The sequence below is a fragment of the Nematostella vectensis genome, chromosome 13, assembly GCF_932526225.1.
Source record: "Nematostella vectensis chromosome 13, jaNemVect1.1, whole genome shotgun sequence".
NCBI lineage: Eukaryota > Metazoa > Cnidaria > Anthozoa > Actiniaria > Edwardsiidae > Nematostella > Nematostella vectensis.
Window position 1 is genome coordinate 6,507,109 of NC_064046.1, and position 20,238 is coordinate 6,527,346.

The window sequence follows — 20,238 nt, forward strand, 5'->3', positions numbered from 1 at the left end:
GTTCGGGGATCGCCTTGTCTACTCAAAGCTAACCTGTAGCGCGTGCCTGCGCATTGTTTACGGCCTCGATTCCGTGCTGGTCACCTGTGTGAGTGTCAGCGTGCTGCGAGTTTTTGTTGTTATCCACACCTTCGTCGCTCTAATTACCTTTTATACTCACCCTAGACACGTGGCTAAAATTTTCATACGCTTTTCAAAGAAATTTTAGAGTCTTTTTTTGCAAAAACGGGTAGATACTCGCTCGCGTACCTCCATTTCGAAAAAGTTAGCAATAGTATTTTTAAGTGTTTTTAAGTCACGGATCATCTAACCAGGAACAAACTCCACTTTTCTTTCGCAGCAATACATAAAGCCTTAAATTCACCTGTATAGCACAGTAACTGAAGCATTGAAAGAGAATCGTTTCTTTGTTTGAAAATTCAAACTGTTTTTCCATTGTGTTTGCGCGTGTCCTTTGTTTACAGTTTGGAAAAGTTGCCGAAGAGCGAATGCTACACTTGTGTCCCGTGTAGCTCTAAATGTTCCCCGCTAGTAGTAGGCGCTGGGCGTTGATTTCACATAAAAAATATTTTGAGCCTAGGATGTGATAAAGTTGCAATGCGTTTTTATTATAATGCAAGTGCCCAATTGCAGCAATTGTATCGTCAATCCCTTTGCATGTTTTTATTCTCGAATCGACGGATATTATACTGAATTATGTTGTACAAGCGTTGTTCCAGGCGTTCTTCCGTGAAGAATAATAACAAGTTAAGAGGTCGTTATAATGACAAAACGAACTCTTCCAACCAAATCTAGTGTAATTTTTTCCCTCGACAGGGTAAAAATTACTCTATTGAAATATCCAAACTCGTTGTACGATAAAATATTTTTAAGTATACAACAGTATATCGTGCTCTTGGGAAACCTTATAAGTGCTAAAAAATAAATATTGATTTGCCATTTGATCGTGACAGCCTCCAGTCTAGTTGAAATTGCTTTTTCTTTCATTTGCTATTTTAAACTTATTTTGCAGCTCTTGGAAAATACGAGATAGGTCACACCCAAGTCTGTGGCATGATGATGGGGATGGTGTGATACGAATTCTCAAACCCTTGAAAAGTTAATTATTTTTTAATATTTCTTGTGATTTTTATTTTTATTTTGAAGAAATAAGCGCAAACCATTTTGCCATATCTTAAAGGATTTTATGGCTTTTAACTAAATCCGCCAATATCGTTTTCCTATGGTCGAGACAAAATATAACTATCTTCTAGATTTTCACTCATATTTTTTCCACTTGTCTTCAGGGCTTAAAGTACGATATCAGCTACGTATAGTACAATATATATCTTAACATGATATTTCAGCACCAATCATTATTTCTTGTTTTCTACCATCTAATGTAATCGTTTTCTTATCACACCAGTTAATGGTAGCCTCTTCTAACTACTGTGTATTGGTAACACTTAGGATTTTTGTTCGCTCTTTATATTTCTGATATATCGGTAATCGTTCGCTGCTCTTTATGTTTTCAACATTGTTTTGTTGGGGACTTGGGGACTCTCGGATTTCTCCGGCTATTTCCTGAACTCGTATAATTAATTCATTTGCGGAAGAGATAACTTCTAAAGACCTCATAATGTGAACTTGGGCTATAATTACCGCCTTCTGAAATCAGATATCTTTGAAAAACTGTGTCAAGTTCTCTTTCCCATCGTTTCTATAATCTTTTGCAACACAGCAGAAAACGGGTCACTTAGAAATAAACACTTTTTGCTACATTGTTTAGCTTATTTATAAACTAGTATTTGCAGGGGTTTTCCCTGAGATATAAAGAATAAACATAACCTAAGGACCGTAAACAATGGCTCCGGTTTCAGCAGCCCAACAGTGGCGTGTTTGCTCTCTCACCAGGTGTGTCAAGGGCCGGAAGTGACGAAAGCAGACGTCACGCTACGATCAGAAGACGTCTGGTATTTAGGAAGTTACAAAATCTGCCTTACCCACACCGTGTGGCTGAGCTTTTATCACTTTAGGCTTCCGGGGTGTTTATAATTAGGCGGTCTTGAAACTCTCCTGCAAGGCTGTAAAGACGTTTTGTTTAACTTTATTTGAGTATTTAAAAATGGGGAACCAAAACAATGCAGAACCAAACTGATTTTAGTTTTCCATTTGAATCCTCATTACACAACAGACCAGCATCATCCCATAGGGTCCAGAGAGCATAACTGATTACTTAAATCATTTTTTATCGAAAAATGGGAGCTTTATCTGTCATACAACCCAAATGGTCGAAGACACAGCGTACTTTGCGAGACCATTGGGAGCGTCCGCAAAGTACACTGGATCTTCGAGCATGCGCAACCCACAGCGGTGTTTTAATACGCAAATTAGCCAAGTAACGCAAGTGTATGTAACATGTTTATTTCAGACTCTTCCCTTTTCTCTCATAATCCATCCAGCGTCCAATTTGAACCATAACTAAAAAGGCAGACTCGAATGAAAATTCTGGGTGAAAAGAAATAGTTTGCCTCTCAGGTTGAGATTCAAAAGCAATCAGAAATTCAAGACTACTGTCGAAATTTCACTTGATTCGCCTACTTGCTCGAGGCATTTACAACCTTGGTTGAGCCAATTGAGAATTTGTAACACTTTGATACTTGTAGTACCCATAATAACCTCTTTATTTTGCTCGAAAATCCTCAAGATTTCATAGACCAATATTTAACAAGGTTTACGTTACCAATGCCCCTAGGGAGCCCTTCTTTTTTTGCAGGAGGAGGAATACCATATGTTTAATATGGAATATTTTTCTTTTTGTTTTTCGCCAAAGAAAACACACACACAATTATAACTTGTATATTGGAAGTGTTACGTACTAGTGTAGAATGGAAGGGAAAAAGAGGGAGAGAGAGTTCTCAAAAACTGCGATCGCGATATAAACGCGTTCAGCTATCGCTGCCTGCAAAAAGAGCTCTTGTATCTAACTTAATTTTGTTTTGTGACGTCATCATTTATAGTTTAGCGCTAGACACTAGAGATATACACGAAAATACCTATTTGCTGATAACAGTGTTTTGGTCTATTTATGCATTTTATCCCCTTAAGATTAATGTATCACGTCATACTTTTGGGTGAAATGTCAGACTTCATCAAGATGACCGTTAAAAAGCATCTTTTATAAACTTTTCCCTTTCATTGGATAGTGTTAATGATCTTGTTTCGAGTAAACCTTTGTTATTTCTCAACATATAAACAATTTTCCTCATATCATTTAGGATTTTCTCAGAAAAGAATAATATCAATACTTCTTATCATTTTTGGAACTAAGTTTCGAAGCATTTTGAACATTTTGAATAAGTGATCAAGATTATTTCAGTCCCTAGTAAAAGAGGCTTAAAGTAATTTGATTTCTTATATAATGCTAATTTCCTCTTCATGCCAAGGATTTGCATTCGGATGTTGCGCAGACTTCAAAGATCAGGGGCTTTCAAAAGATATACATAATATCTATAGATAAGAAGCAAATTTACGAAACATTAATTTCTCATTTTTGTAGAATAAAATTAAATTGCTCCATCTGTATATATTTCTTTGTTTGGGGTCAGTAGCTGGCCTGGCTAAAATAGGCGACAGTTTAGCCAGGCCTTTAGTGCAGAGCTCCGTAGAGAAAAGCCAGAAGGCTTTTATAGAGTTTAAGATTGGTCGAAAACACATCATTGAAGTAAACACAGTATATTTATTAGCCTTTTGTTATAGCGAAACGAAAAACAAGGGAGGATTAGATAGGTTTTTGAAGTGATGAATTTTGAAAATTTGTTGTTGTTCGCGCGCGCACCTGAATGACGCCATTTCCAATGAGCGCGCGCACGTTGTTTTGAATGTTATTAGAGAGCTTAAGCTTAAGCTTAAGTCAACACGAACGGCATCAAAAACGGCGCGCGCTCTGACGAATTTTTGGAAAAAACGGCGTTGACGTCCGTGACCGCGCGCGTAGAACGTAAAAATAGGGAAAATGCCGTTCTAGATTTCCTGTCACGGACGTCAACGCCGTTTTCCAGCAATTCGTGAGCGCGCGCGCCGTTTTTGATGCCGTTCGTGTTGACTTGCTTAAGCTCTCTAATTTTTTAGGGGGGGGGCGGCTGACACCCTGTCCATGAGCACTTGCGCGTGGTTTTCTAAGTTAGCAGCAAAAAACGCGCGAAATTCGCGGGAAAAATCCGTCCAAATGCATCGAAGAAAATGTCAAATTATCCTTATGTGTAAAACAAGTAAAATGAGACCTAAGGAATTAAAGTCGGAATCACAAGCTAGCTCATGTTTGTGTTTTTTTCATACATTATGTAATAATGGTGAGTAGATTTTTGTTATGAGTTTTGAGGTGCAAACTAAGACTCCGAAACATTGCCCCGCCGTCTTGTTTGTTTACATTGTTGTGAATTTAAAAGAACATTTATTTGAAGATGGATAATGATTTTGTAGTAGTTACAGTTGATTTCTTGATTTGCTCGCTGTCTCTGTTCACTGTCTTCTCGTTCTTTTTGCGCATATTGTATGGCAGCCTGAAGTTTTGCGTTAGCGGAATCTGCGTCCTCTAACTCCTTCTCTACGCTTTCGCCCCATTGTCCTATTTCTTTCTCGCTCTCGCCCTTCGCGAATTTCTTTTCTTCTAGCTGCTCTTTGGTATCACTCACCGCATTAATCCCGTTCGTGATAGAGTTGTAATGTCGCTCCAAGGCTTGTTTATCCTTTGTCAGGACATCGTTTGTTTTCAGCACTCGAAATCTCAACGTTTTAAGCTTCGCTTCTAACTCCTTAGTTAGCTTCTCCATCTTGACAAATCTGTTCTTATCCGCTAGGTTCTTGCTGTTTAAGCCGTGTGTCCCTTCGTGGTCGCCACTTTGTGTTGTGAATTTAAAAGAACATTTATTTGAAGATGGATAATGATTTTGTAGTAGTTACAGTTGATTTCTTGATTTGCTCGCTGTCTCTGTTCACTGTCTTCTCGTTCTATCGTTCTGTCGTACCAGCGTGTTTTATACCGTTTTATCAGGAAAAGGCTAGGGGTCTATTTACACAGCTGCAACAAGTATCTATTGTGATCAACTAATCTCTTAATTAAAAATAGTTTAGATAATTAGATCTCAGGAATAATTTACATAATCACGATTGCTCAATCTCCGACAACATTTTTGTAAGACAAATATTTCGTGGGACTCTCTATTCTAATACTTTAGCTAGTTCGATTCTTCAGGCCTTTAGTAAATTATTAATCGGGGTCTACCTCTAAACTAGTTGCACGAAGGCTGTCTTAGCTTTTGATTGACTAAAATAACATATCAAGCACAGATTTGATGAGGATTTGCCAGAAGAATAATTAGACTACAACTAAGCCTTGAGGTCTAGAAATATTTTTCCAACTTTGGCTAAAAAATGTGGTTATTATCGTAGGTGTATTTTATTTTTCAAACTGTCTGCGCGCGCTTCACGGGCAATAAAAAATGACGCCATTCCCGGCGCGCGCGCACGCTATTTTTTAAATATTCGTTATTTTGTAGTCCTTTTTAGCTGTAGGAAACAAATTTCTCGTAACCATCAGTGCAATCTTTACCAAGAAAAATGAAAATACAGTATAAAAGGCATAGGTATTGTAATTAAATCGTTAAATCGTCCGGGATTGAGTAATGAAAGCCCGTGTGAGAAGGCCGTGGATTTGAAAGGCAAAGAAAACATCTCTTTTCAAATTTAAATCTTGAATTTTAATTGTCAAGGCATTCGGCGATAATCAAGCTAGTTTCTTCCCATTTCTATTCCATCTTGCTCTTACGGCCTTCATGACTATGATCATCTGCGCTCCATCAAGACGCGCGACGGTTGATGATATGCTTTGACGAAGTGCATCATGGGAAGGGTGTCTTACCCCATGGTCCGCAACAATACCGGCGGCAATTTACAACAGGTAAATGGGAGTACGGTGGAGAGCCATTAGAATGTGTAGACGAATACACATATCAAGGTCTGAAGTTTCATTTCTCGTGAAATTTTAAAAGTACCCTAAAAAGTCTATACAACAAAGCCACACGTGTATACCACTGTATTTTAAACCGTCTGTCAAATGTTGAAAATGTGTCAATACAAGTACTGTTGAAATTGTTTTCGTCACTCGTTGTACCAGTATTACTGTACGGTTGTGAAATTTGGGGTACATGTCTTTTAGGAAGGGCTTCATCGTATGAAATTTTTTAGACTAAATTTTTCAAAGTATCCAATGATTTCTAAAAACTACAACTGAAGTTTTTCAAGCGTATACTAGGAGTCCACTCAAAAACTACAAATTTAACAATATATGGAGAACTGGGAAAAGCCCCACTAATAGTACAAATTTCTTTCCTGGTGGCAAAATATTGGTGCCGAATAAAAAGTAGGATATATGAAAACACCTTAGTGGGGGAAACGGCGAAGATCAGCCTTTCTTCAACATCTAATGTCCCTGTAAGGTTTATCTATTCCCTATTTGCTTGGTGTGATTTAAAGACACTACAGGAAATAGATATTGAAGGCCAACAAATTCATACCCTAGGAAAATATATTAAGAAAGTACTATATAAAAGTTATGCAACATTTTGGAAAACCCTGGCACAGTTAAATCAAAATATTGGAAAGCTACGCACTTATTGCAAGATCAAGACAAATTTTAAACTGGAAAAATATTTATCAGAAGCTAATGTTAGACACCGACAATCTATGACTAGATTGCGTGTCTCGGCACACAAACTAGCAATTGAAACAGGCCGCTATAAAAATTTACCTTATGAATTAAGGATTTGTGTAAAATGTGAAAAAAATAAGGTTGGGGATGAGTACCATACCTTAATGGAATGCGACTATGTCAATGATATACGTCGAGTATTTTTTAATGATCTATTTGCAATCAATAACTCTTTCAAAATGTTAAGGCCAAAATACCTTTTTTTGTATATTATGAGCTTAACAGATGACTCCATTACGAGCCTAGTCCTGAAATTTTGTGATGATGTAATTAAATATTATGAATAGAGGATAGGCATATAGGCCAACCTACTTTGAATATTATCTTAATATACTTGTATTGGTATTTATTGGAATAAAGTTATTATTATTCAAACGAGCGCGCGCTGTGTTTGCATTCTTAATGACAATTTTTGCTCTTTTTTTTTGTATTGTAGAGAATTGACTTCGAACACTTTCCCGAATATGTCTGATAGTTCTTTAACAATCTCTTGTACTTTACAGATGTCGTAGTTTGTCGTACGGCTTATACTTTTTGCTTTGTTTTCTTCTGGCAGTTTTAGAGGTCTTCACTCAATGAAGTCTAGCTTTGAATGGCGACGACCTGCGGGAGAGCTATCCCTTTTATAGCGCCCGTGATCGTGTTTAACCATGTTTATTGCATTATTTTAACCCTATTTTAAGTTATACTTACTAAAGCACTTAACTGAACGTATTTATTTAAGCTTATTATAAGTATAAACCTTACCTAACTAGTAATCTCTACAAGCCTGTTTCGTGGTTGCCCACTCATCAGGAGATTTATTAAGAATATATTACTACCATCACTTATATACTATCTATGTATAAAATTAACATAAAAATAGGGCGCGAAATTTGAATGGCTGTTATGATGAAATTGAATAGTTCAGCTGTTGCATAGCAAGGCTCTGTTCCTGTGGCGGCACGAAGATACTAGCTCGTTACGCTTGTTTAAAGTTGATAGCTTGGGTTCCTCGATCAACTTTACTCGTTTTGGATCCCATTCGGATTCAAAATTGCGGGCGCTGGAGAAAGCGGGAAATCTAAAAGAGACGTCTTAAAAAGGTGGCAACGCAGCCTAGAGATGCCTGGGGCGAGGCTACTGCCTGCTTATCTGCAGTTTGTAGCTTTTATGCAAATACTATACATGTGGAAGCTAGGCCGCGTGTAGTCTAGTACTAAGAATAGCGCAACGCAACAATCCATAGAAGAAGAAAACATATAACAAAAATATGGAAAAGCTTGAAGTAACGACTTTCATCACTTATTCTAGTAAAATCTAACATCTAGGTTATCCCAACCCGCGCATTAATGGGGAGGACAATAACCAGGATCCCAGGCCTGTAATACGGTTACGCCACGCACAGCTCGCCGAGATTGTGGACTAATAATAAAATATCTTTTTAAATTGGCTGGTGGCTAGGAGCCAATGAAAACTTACCTAAGATGTTTTCGCGCAAAAAAAAACTTTTCAAGTTATTTCGTGCTTTCCTTAGGTACAAAATGTAGTTTGGGCATCACACTTTACACTTTACACCTAACCCTAACCCTAACCCTAAGGTGAGCTCCCTATGTACATAGCCACACGCTGAGGCTTGATATTCCCCTTCATGGTGGAGCCCGAGGCGCCGTAAAGACACAAGAAGAAGTAAGCAAAATATTTAAAGGGTTATTGGCATTTAATAATTAGCATACCTGTCCACGGTTATGCCCTTTTTGACTTATTTTGCCACCACGTTCTTTCTGCATTTTCATTGTGCTTTTTATGCATTTTTAAGGGTTTTGTCTATCTATTTATCCCAGCTGTTACTAACATTAGAGAAATACTTTTCAGACGCAATTCTAAAAGAAAGGAATGGCTGCTGGTAGCCTGTTGATATAATTTGAAACTTCTCGGGTATTTGTTGATTTTTAATTCTTGCTTCTCATCTTCTTATGCAAGACAAGAATTTGCCCCGTTTGAGTTTGAATATTGCAAAATTGCCTCGATCAACTTTACTCGTTTTGGATCCCATTCGGATTCAAAATTGCGGGCGCTGGAGAAAGCGGGAAATCTAAAAGAGACGTCTTAAAAAGGTGGCAACGCAGCCTAGAGATGCCTGGGGCGAGGCTACTGCCTGCTTATCTGCAGTTTGTAGCTTTTATGCAAATACTATACATGTGGAAGCTAGGCCGCGTGTAGTCTAGTACTAAGAATAGCGCAACGCAACAATCCATAGAAGAAGAAAACATATAACAAAAATATGGAAAAGCTTGAAGTAACGACTTTCATCACTTATTCTAGTAAAATCTAACAAACATTACCCCTAGTACAATAAAGCTGTTCTTTTAAGGGTATTAGAATTTACCCCAAAAACGTTTGTAGTGTTTTTGTTGTTGTAACGATCGCTAACTCTAGATCCTTTTGTAAGGAAGCAAAGACTGGCAGAAAAAATCGCCACATCCTTCGGGAAAAAGAATCGAGCAGCAAGCCTGTCCTGGAAAAAAAATCGAGCAAAAAATTAGCCACTTCTCCCGTCAAATATCAAATGGTCCGTCTCTAACTAATATAGGATCTTTGTGTTGTTGTTGTTTCCATGTTTTGTTGTTGTTCTGTCTGTGGTGTCATGTTGCATTCATTTTTTCTATGAGATGATGATGGAGTGTTCATAATGACCAGTGTCTTTACTTCTGCTCATTATGTGCTGCAAGCTAATTCCATTTTTGCTCTGATAATACACGCGTTCTCCCAAGGCGACATTTCAAAGATATAATAGAAAAGCCTGCATGTCGTACAAGATAGCATACATTACTAAAATGCTTATCGGGTAATAGCATAGAAAAGACGCCACAGTCTTACAATAGACAAAGTCACTGTGAGTCTTCTTGTGTTTGGAGATGCTCTCTTTGGCTGGGGAAGGATTTATTTGATCTGACATTGATCCAGATGGCTAAATAACAGTACATGGTCACAACAACACCAATACAACAAATTGCACATTTTTCGTCGTTAATATAAAACACGGGTTTGGTGTATTTTTTTTTTATTATTATTAGTGAATGTAGGTTTGCGAAAAGAGACACTATCCAAGGATTGGCAATCCATAAAATGTAGTGTTTGTTTTGCAGTAAGCGATGCTTAAATGGAGAAAAAATTGCGTAAACTCTATATCAGCTGCAATTGCCGTGAAAGAATATAGCGACCCATCTACGGCAATAAAGTTCAGCAAAAAAGATGTTTTTTTACCATATCATCGCTAAAGATGTTCGACTTTTTAGAAGGTTCCACTGCAGATGTCAAGCCAACCATCAGATCAGCCACTGTGAGGTTGACAAGACGGTAGCGTGACTTCTTAATGCGAAATGTCTTGCTCAGGAATACGGCAAGTGCTAGTGAGTTAACAATCACAACGAGAGTTGCCTCAACTAGCTGAGCAGGTGCGATCATCAACAAAGATCATCCCCATCCTCGAGTAAGGTTCGGTGGCAAAGTCTCCATATACCAAGAGGGATATTAGCACGCTGACGCTGGAATCTGTCCAGCAGAAAGCCGCACGCTTTACTACAACAGGGGATTATCAAAGATCAAGTAGCGTCACTCAAATGATTAAAGTGCTAGGCTGGCAGTCACTCCAACATCGAAGAATAGTTAGTGACCTCGCACTTTTTTATAAGATAAACTCCGGCCTTGTCAAAATTGATTTTCCACCTGATATTCCACCTAAGCCTGTTGCCTACATCACAATAGCCAGTGCCTGTAATACCAATTTTCACTCCCGGCTAAAATTAATACTTTTCAATTCTCCTTCCACTCGCGCACTATTCCCATCTGGAATGCTCTACCACAGGCAATTTTTTTCCTGTCTACCATCTGTAGCCAACTTTGTGGCGGCCTTACCTAGTGAGCTAATCCGATGATGGTCTTTATTCGTGTTTGTTGTTTGCTTGTCATTACATGTCACGTTAAGTATGCGCATCGCGAGTATTTTTCTTGTATTATCATTGTTTTGTTGTGGTCGCCCTGTTATCTTTCTCACGCGTCAGCCTCCGTACATTGCCGGATTAGCTCGCTAGAGGCAATTAAGTTATTTAAAGTTAAAGTTTGAATCCACTTCAAACCAAGTGTTGTTTGGCATCCTCTAATTTTTTTTCTCCGATGAATAATGCTCTAAACGCGCAGCTACTTTCTTTTGACAATGGTCTACAACATACTTTTTCAACCCTGTGTTGATTCTGTTCCCTGAATCCTTTAATCCAGTTGTAACAACCAGACATAATGTGGGATAGTTTAAGCCTCTTTCAACTCTTTGCGGTGAAATATTTTCCTAAGGCCATCTGAATTTTTTTCTTCTTCTTTACAAATTCACAAGTTTTAGTTAATGATTACATGTTTACAATGATTACGGTGGTCGTCAGCGATGCCTACTTTTTTTACTTATTACACTCGAATTTTATCAAATAATTATCAAGTCGAGCAGGAAAAAGGTTATTGTTTTTTGATATAGAGAAACTTTTAACTGTTTTTGCCTTTATGTGGCCTTCCATATTTTTCTGTATTTATTTCTTTTTTATTGGAGGGGGTACGACCTACCACCACTGGTAAAGAAAAGAAAGTTCTATAACTCAGAAAAAAAATTGTTTGTTTTGTAAAACTTTATGTTGCAGCCTTTTCCCGACGATTTATCTTTGTCTTTTATTGATTTCTATGCCCAACGAGGGGCAGGTGTACTCGTATGTAATCATCGCGGAGGGGTATTATGGGGGATAAAGGTGGGTTGAGAACCTGCTGAAGGGGGTACTATTTTATCAAGTATTAGAATGAAGACTGATTTATTAAAAAAATGTACTGCTTGCGCTGCATATCATTCTAAAAATAATATTTATTTTTTCTCTACAGAATGATTTTGCTAAATGTCTCAAGCGGTCAAGACAACCATAAAAATTTGGAATTTCCCGGGCCGCCAGTCGTGACCGGTCGATGGCATCGCATGTCGGTCATTCTACAAAGAGCCCAAATACGCTACTCGATAGGAAATCACTGGGACAACTGGACTATTCCCGCTTTACCCTCTAACTCTTCTTTTATGATCTACATAGGGGGTACACCCCGCCGTCTCATGAAACTCCTCCTACTGTCAAAAATTGATAATTTTACCGGCTGCATTTCTGACTTGACGTTGAACGGACGGTCAGTAGAATTTAAAACTATTGGCCATGCAAGAAAGACGAGTAACCGTCGCCTTGAGCTCCAGTTTTCAATTAAAACTTCAAAGCTGCTTCTACATAAGCGAATGATGCCAGAATGTGATCCTCGCCTCGTTTTGAGTTTTGAATTTCAGACCCAATCGCGCAATGCATTTCTGGGAAAATTCACAAGCGGAACTGTTTCATTGTACTTTACCCTTATTAACGGAATACTGATGGCAGACATAACTCCAGACAACACGATGATTTGGAAAATCACTACGTCTTCAAATACAACGTGGAATGATGTATCGTTTGCGGTTACCATGGATACTCAAGAGGTCATTGTGACGGTAAATGGGAAGAGCTATTCCGCACGTGTTCCAACTCGCGCCGGAGTGTTTACAAAAAGTTATGAATTCCAGATCGGAGGCTACGGATTTTCGAATTATGCAGGTTTTGTTGGTTGCCTCCAAAATGTGAAGGAGCAAGGGGAGCTTATTGAATCACAATGGTACCCATCTTTGATGATGAATGACATTCTAAAAGGGAAATGCACGCAAGTTGTTGCGTCGGAAGAATTTATCCCTAAGGAAAAGATGAACTTAAATTTTACCCCAATCCCCAAAATAACGACACGGGCTGTGAGTAAACAAAAAAGGAATGGCACTAGCGTGAAACCTGCTGACGTCACTACGCACCCTGTTGTTATTGTTATTCAGTCGACAGACACCAGTGTTATTGGTTCCTCAGGCCTTGCAAAGGCATACATGGTAACAGTTGCCATCGTTGTGACAGTTTTCGGTTGCATGTTAGTCTATGTAGCCGGCATAACCTTAAAAAATAAATTTCAAAGGAAAAAAATTGAAAAGCGCGCTAAAGAGGAGGCGAAGAAGCTGGCAAATGTTGGTCCAAAGTACACGGCGTGCACATCCCCCGATGGCCATGACTCCACTGCGTTTACATTGAGCAAAGATCATCCGGATAGAGGGAATTCCTTTATGAGTCTTAGTGATCAGCAAGTGAGGTTCTGGAGAGAGCGCGATTGTCACCTCCTCGCGCAGGCCCGCGAGGCGATGGGGCTCATAAACCACGACGACAACCGATTATAAACACAACGATTTATTCCGATGCTTGAATAACACACTTATTAACTTCCGGAACCTGGCAGCTCCTTCTACAATGTAGCTTTCTAGCGGTTTTCTACAATAAAATTACAGCTATAAGTGCGAATAACAAACGACATAAGAATCGAGAAAATGAAAAACTCACCAAGCTGTCGGCCATTACAAACTCTGACTTTCTGACTTGTACAAACTTGTTTAGTCATGTGACACCGATATAATTACCACAGGTATACCGCGCGTCGGTAGCCACACCGGCCCCTAAATATAAACTACCTGAAAGTTTTTATTTACACTTAATCAAGCGGCAACCGACGATATCTCCGTTACTTTACATTACGCAGTTCACTCTCTAGTTATCCATCTCCAATTTACAGAGACGCGTCACCGGTCGCGTAAGTATAGTGCTGCTCACTTGAACATCTCCTCGCCTCCGTCTTTTCGCTCGCGTCGCGACAGTAGATACCGTCTTCACCATGGCGCTGCGCACACGGCCATCACTACTTGGTAGGACTTCCATCACACGTGCAAGTGGCCATTCGCCTCTCCGAAAGTTCTCATCAGCCAAAAGAACTACATCAGCTTCCTTGAGGTTTTCTCTGACAGTAGTCCACTTCGTTCTCTCCATCAGCGTTGGGAGATATTCACTTGTCCACCGACGCCAAAATCTGTTGCTCAGATATTGGGCTTGTCTCCAGGCTCGCCTACAATACATATCTTCCTTTCCAAATACGCCTGGTGGCACACTAGGCGTTGGTCTCAAGTGAAGCAAATGGTTGGGAGTTAGGGGCATCTCATCCTCGATATCATCACTGTTACGTGTCAGTGGTCTGCTATTGATGATGTTCACGGTCTCCGCCATTACCGTGAGAAGCACCTCATCGGAAACTATTTGTTCATTCAACAGCGACTTCAACACACGCTTGGTAGTCTGTACCATCCTTTCCCATGCACCACCCATGTGGCTTGCCGCAGGTGGGATAAAGCTCCACTTAATCCGCCTTTGGATACAAAACCTGTTGATCCTCTCGAGATCCCATTCTTCGAGGGCTTGCTTTAGCTCCTTATCTGCCTTCGTAAAATTTGTACCATTATCACTATGGATCTCTTTAGGATATCCTCTAAGACTGATAAACCGTCGCAGGGCGTTAATCATGGAGTCCGTGTCCATTGAATGCGTTATCTCAACATGCACAGCTCTCATGCTGAGGCACGAAAACAAACATCCATACCTCTTAACCTTTGACCTTCCGACCTTGACCTCCATTGGGCCAAAGTAATCGACCCCTACGTAAGTGAAGGGTGGCTCCTCAGCTGCAACTCGCATAGCCGGAAGGTCTGCCATGAATTGCTCCATTGGCTTTGCTCTTCTTCTCTGACACTTAAGACACTTGCCAATCACTCGACGAACTGCAGATCGTCCCTTTATTACCCAATACTCGTTTCTCAGAGACGACAAAACTGACTCTTGACCCATATGTCCAACACTCTGATGACGATCCATAATAATCAGGTCTGTAACATGATTCTTGTAGGGTAGTATTATAGGATGTCGCAACTCGTAGTCAACCTGTGCCTTCCCGATCCGTCCTCCGACACGTATCAGTCCGTTTTCTTTCTGCGGACATAACTTACTGATTGACTTGTCAGATTTCTCATGCAATCTCTCGTCAGGGAATTCTTCTCGTTGAACATGCCGCAGAATTATGCACTCTGCCTCTTGCAACTCCTCAACCGTCATTAATCCTCCGACGTCCCTCTTCTCATGCTCACCTTGGGCTTCCTTGCGTTGCAACACCTTACTCCTTAAGAATTGCTTGTATCGCAATAACCAGGCGATCGATAACTTCAACTTCTGCCACGAAGAGTGGTACATGATGATGTCATTAATAACATTTCTCCGTTTCTCCTCACATGTCACATACACTTGCGCTTCCTTTCTGACTTCTGGGTCATCGTCCGTAATCTTAGGGATTGTGATCACCTTAGGCCAGTCTGCATCGTCCTCCAATAGGAAGCTCGGTCCCTTCAGCCACCGATCGTTCCTGATTAGAGTGTCCATCTTGAGTCCCTTTGAGCCATCATCAGCTGGGTTGTCATCCCTATTCACATACCGCCATTCTCCAGCATTGGAACCATCATGTATAATTGTCAAACGATTGGACTCAAAGGTGTGAAACCTCTTCGTTTCATTGTTAATGCACTTAAGCACCGACATTGAATCAGTCCAGTAGTTCACTTTGTTTACCTTAAGATCCAGCTCTTCCCGGATAATCTTACTCAACTTTACCGAAATAACAGCAGCGGTTAGTTCTAGTCTTGGAATAGAGATCTCTCGCAGGGGAGCTAGTCGTGCCTTCCCCATCTTCTAGTCGTAAGTAAGCCACCGCTGAATAACCTTGCCTTGATGCATCCGAGAACACATGTAGTTGAGCGTCTTTGAGTTCCTTGAAATCTTTCGGCTTAAAACATCGATCAACCTTCACCTCTTCTAGCTTGGGAAGATCTTCCACCCACCGCATCCACTGGGCAGAATCATCTGGGTTCATGGGATCATCCCATCCAACTTGCTTTCTGGTCAACACTTGTAGAAGCAGCTTTCCTTTCATGGTATAGGGTGCAATAAATCCAAGAGGATCAAACAGAGAGTAGACAATTGATAATACACTCCGCTTGGTTGCAGGTTTCTCCTTTGCACGTCTGTTGCTGTCCGCAACATCCCATACAAATTGATCATCTTCCACATTCCACTTCAAACCGAGTGTCGAAGTCGTCGGCCGCTCTAGCTCGTTCAACATTGACTTGGCTCGATGCTTCTCTGGTACCGATGCAATCACATCCTTGTCGTTACTGCACCACTTGGTCAAGTTGAACCCTCCCTTGTCCAACACTTCTCTGATATCACTTACAAGTTTAACTGCATTCTCAGTCGTATCCGTAGACTTCATTAGATCATCCACATACATACTTCTAACTATTGCGTCAGACACTTCCGGGTTGGTGTTATCCTTAAGTTCTATTGTCTTCTTCAAACAATAGTTCACTACACTTGGTGACGATGTCGCACCGAACAAGTGTTTCACCATCCTGTACTCCTCCAACTCTCCAGATAAATCAGAGTTGGGCCACCATAAAAACCTTAATGCATCACAGTCCTTTGGATTCACCCGTACCTGATGAAACATTGACTCCACATCTGCGACTAATCCGATCTTCTCCTCCCGAAAACGACTTAATACTGCAACAAGATTGTTTGTCAAGTCCGGTCCTTGTAACAATTGTTCATTTAACGAAGTTCCTCCATACTTTGCTGCACAGTCAAAAACAATTCGCACTTTATCCTTCTTCAATGGGTGTGTCACTGGGTGGTGGCTTAAGTACCACAACCGCCCATCACTTCGCGCCAACTCTTCAGCCGGTACCTTCTCTGCATGACCTCGCTCGATGTAATCATTCATTGTCTCCTTATACTTATCAAACAGAACACCGTCTCTAAGAAATCTCTTCTTCAGAAGACCGCACCTTCTTTCCGCCATAATCTTGTTATATGGTAAATAGGGCGGGTCTCTCCTCCAAGGAAGTGCTACCTGATAGTGCCCGTCGACTATCTCTAGTGTATCTTCCATTATCTCTAGTGCACGCTTATTTTCAATAGAAGGACAGACGTTTGAACTGACAACTGAATCCGCAAAGTCAGTTTGCCAGAGTCTTTCTAATTGTTGCTGCAATACCTCTTTATCAATCTCCTTCTCTATTTCTAAATCCGCAGTCTTGAGCTTAGCAGTTCTAGAGACATTGTCCTTAAACGAACAATGCTGTGGTGCACCTGTACCATCATGCTCAGCAAGCTTGGTATCTTCCGGGTGGGTATGTGCTACAAGACATGATTCCTCATTATAAAGTTCTTCAGGAAATTGCTTATTCGCTACATTAATAAGGTTAACCGAGCACTGGTCACTGTCCCTTTTTCCGCACATGGGACCCATCACCGTCCATCCAAGAGAATATCTCACACCGACCGGTTCTCCATCGTTACCAGCCTTGTATTCTAGTGGTACAAACAGCAATGGATTTTCCTTAAGTCCAATAATGAGTCCAACTTCTGACGCACCGCATTCTTGCAAGTTAATGCTCCTCAAATGAGTAAATTGTTCAACATCTTCCCTCCTTGGTATACAACTAGAAGATACAGGAATTTCCTTCACTGTCCTGACATTTAACAACTCACTTTCTACCATTCCATCTTGTGACATTACTACGAGATCAACCATGTGACCTTTGAGTTTCCTCGTTCCCGTTACACCAGCTAGTTCAAAGTTCATGGCAATGCCATCACATCCAAGGTCAGTAAACAATTGTTCCTTACACAATGACACTTCACTGCCACTATCTAGCAATGCATAAGTCTCCAATACCCTGTCATCTCCTTTCACCTTGACCTTGACCGGAATGACACCCAGGCACACTCTGCGCTCACCGGCCCCAGTTGCGACAGAAACTGAGGCTACACTTGTACTACCCGCATTAACACCTGTTGTTTCTGGTGCCGATGCGTTAGGTCTAGCTTGTCCGGGTGACTTGTCAATCTTGTTGTCAACCGTATTATCCTTTCTTTCTTGTACCGAAAAATGTAGTAAAGTATGGTGTTCTTTACCACAACCTTTCACTTGGCACTTAAAGGTTGTCTTAGGACATGTGTCCCTAAAATGCCCTCCACTTAAACACTTAAAACATAATCTATTAGACAAGACTAATTTGTTTCTCTCTTCACTGTTCAGTTCCTTAAACTGTGCACACTTCCATAATCCATGAGGTCCAGAACAAATCACACACTTCCAGCTTGCATTCCCCTGTCCCCTCTGTTGTCTCTGTTCACTATTCTGGGGTGGGGTCACTCCAGTTGCCATGCTTGACCTAGGGGTTTGTTTCTTATCACTGTCATTCCTTTTCTTACCCCTCTGAGAGCTGGCAGACACAAGATCTTCCCCAAACTCATTGTTCACAAGTTTGGCTCTTTCCTTGATAAACTTCAAGAAATCCGAAAAATTAGGCCTTGACCCTGATTCAATAATCCTGCCCGCACGTTCGGTCCATTTTCCCTTCATGAAATATGGTAGCTTGTTGTTTAGTTCTCTAAGAGTACTTGTGTAATTTAATTCACTAACATAATCGCTTCCCATGCCTGACAATGTGCGGTGAGCTACTTCAAGGTGTCTAGAAAATTCCAGTAAAGCTGGCCCTCCACCGTTCCGCAATGGCGGGAGGTCTTGTAACCTTTTCAGGTGTGCCTTAGCAATAATGTGCGGAAGTCCAAAATTCTCCTTCAAGGTGTTCTTTGCTGTATTATAGCCCTCCGAAGTAGGCAAGTTCACACAACTTTCAATTGCATCCCTTGCCTTGCCTGTGCAATGTTGTATTAAGTACTGTAATTTCCTAGAATTATCACTAGTTAGGCTCTCGAGGCATGTCTCAAAGTTATGCATAAATGAAACATAGTTTATGGGATTACCGTCAAAGTGCATGTATTCAATCCTTGGGGTACTCATTGCCTGAGACAGTACTCTAGCCACATGTTCTCCACTATCAAATAATCCATTGTTGCTGTTAGTTGATGGTTGTGAGCCAGGTAAATTCAACCCAGCTTGGGCTTCCTTTGTTCCATTGTTCAGCAAAGTTTCTTCACCACCCCGCACATGGCTACTAATCTCCCGATTCACCCCTTCACTCTCATGACTCTTGTCAACACTTAACTCCGATGATAAACAAACAGACACACAGGATTCCTTTAATCCAGCACTAGACGATACATTGTTATTATTTCCAATACAAGGCTCCACCATTAGCTCCTTATTAACAACAATTTCCTCTGTTAATTTCACAGTAGGGTTTGTACTCACATTTCCAATAGGTGCATGCTGCTCAATTTTGTTTTCAGATTGAGCCTTGAAAACATCACATACATCCTCTGACACAGCAGACTTATTACTCTGATCCACATTCAAGTCTTCCCTTTCCTTCTTATAAATCATGTAGCTTGTTTGAGCCTTTTCACATTTTACTTCAGCTTCCAAAAGTTCATGAGCATATTTTAACTCATCAAATTTTCTATTGAGCTGCTGTTTTTTCCGTAAATGTCCCAGATCTAATTTACTCAATGCTGCTCTCTCCTCTAAGGCAGCAACACTCTTAACACTTGATCTTGAATATCTTGAACTATGTCTACTAGAAACATGTGATCTGCTTTCTCTATCACTCACCCTTGACTTCGTGTGTCTCTCAGAAACCTGAGATCCACTTTCAATATCCTGCATATCCTGTTCGTCAACAGCAGAGTAAAGTTCGAGTTTCAGCGTGAGTTCCATGTCATAAACTCTTTGGGCCTCCATTTTCTCTTCCCCTTCATCCATTAAGTCCATAAGATCGGAGTGAACACGCACGAATTTCACCCACGTGTTGTGGTAAGACTGAAGTTTGCGGCTAACTTCATTCTTGTTTCCCTTGTACATCAATTCTTCGATTTCCTTTCGAAACCTTCTCAAACTGCCGAGGCAACCCGACCTCGAACGCTTTAAACTGACAATCCTCTCTTCCATGTCTTCTCCTCGATTTCTTCGAGTATTATACCTCCTCGATCGAGCTCCTAAACCTGCAGGACAAGACCGAGCTGACATTGCGAAATCCGTATTCGCTCCACTCGTAACCGAAACGTTCACACAATAAAATCCAATATTCACTCTTGTTATGGCCACAATCACGCCACAAATCCTTCTGTATCACCGTAAATACTTCCTTCTCGTCGAACTAGCTCCAAATCCTCAGACTAGCTTGACAACTTGACTCTATAGCTTGAAAACTGTCACCTCCTCGCGCAGGCCCGCGAGGCGATGGGGCTCATAAACCACGACGACAACCGATTATAAACACAACGATTTATTCCGATGCTTGAATAACACACTTATTAACTTCCGGAACCTGGCAGCTCCTTCTACAATGTAGCTTTCTAGCGGTTTTCTACAATAAAATTACAGCTATAAGTGCGAATAACAAACGACATAAGAATCGAGAAAATGAAAAACTCACCAAGCTGTCGGCCATTACAAACTCTGACTTTCTGACTTGTACAAACTTGTTTAGTCATGTGACACCGATATAATTACCACAGGTATACCGCGCGTCGGTAGCC

The 20,238-nt window shown here is 40.6% G+C and overlaps 2 protein-coding genes across 2 annotated transcripts; both read right to left on the reverse strand.

Annotated features, from left to right (window-relative positions):
- Nucleotides 1-13,407: 13,407 nt before the first annotated feature.
- Nucleotides 13,408-15,273, reverse strand: LOC125556747. The gene has a single exon (XM_048721063.1). The coding sequence runs from the start codon at nt 15,271-15,273 to the stop codon at nt 13,408-13,410; it is 1,866 nt and encodes a 621-aa protein (XP_048577020.1).
- A 58-nt stretch (nt 15,274-15,331) lies between these two features.
- LOC125559105 lies at nt 15,332-20,238 on the reverse strand. The gene is made up of 2 exons (XM_048721064.1): nt 20,136-20,238; nt 15,332-20,066 (listed from the first exon to the last, which is right to left on the reverse strand). Exon 2 carries the CDS (start codon nt 19,724-19,726, stop codon nt 15,332-15,334), a length of 4,395 nt encoding a protein of 1,464 aa, XP_048577021.1. The 5' UTR covers nt 19,727-20,066; nt 20,136-20,238.

Excerpts from the sequence above, each read along its gene's own strand:
- LOC125556747 (XM_048721063.1), bottom strand. The coding sequence starts at position 15,273 with ATGTCGGTGCTTAAGTGCATTAACAATGAAACGAAGAGGTTTCACACC.
- LOC125559105 (XM_048721064.1), bottom strand. The coding sequence starts at position 19,726 with ATGTCAGCTCGGTCTTGTCCTGCAGGTTTAGGAGCTCGATCGAGGAGG.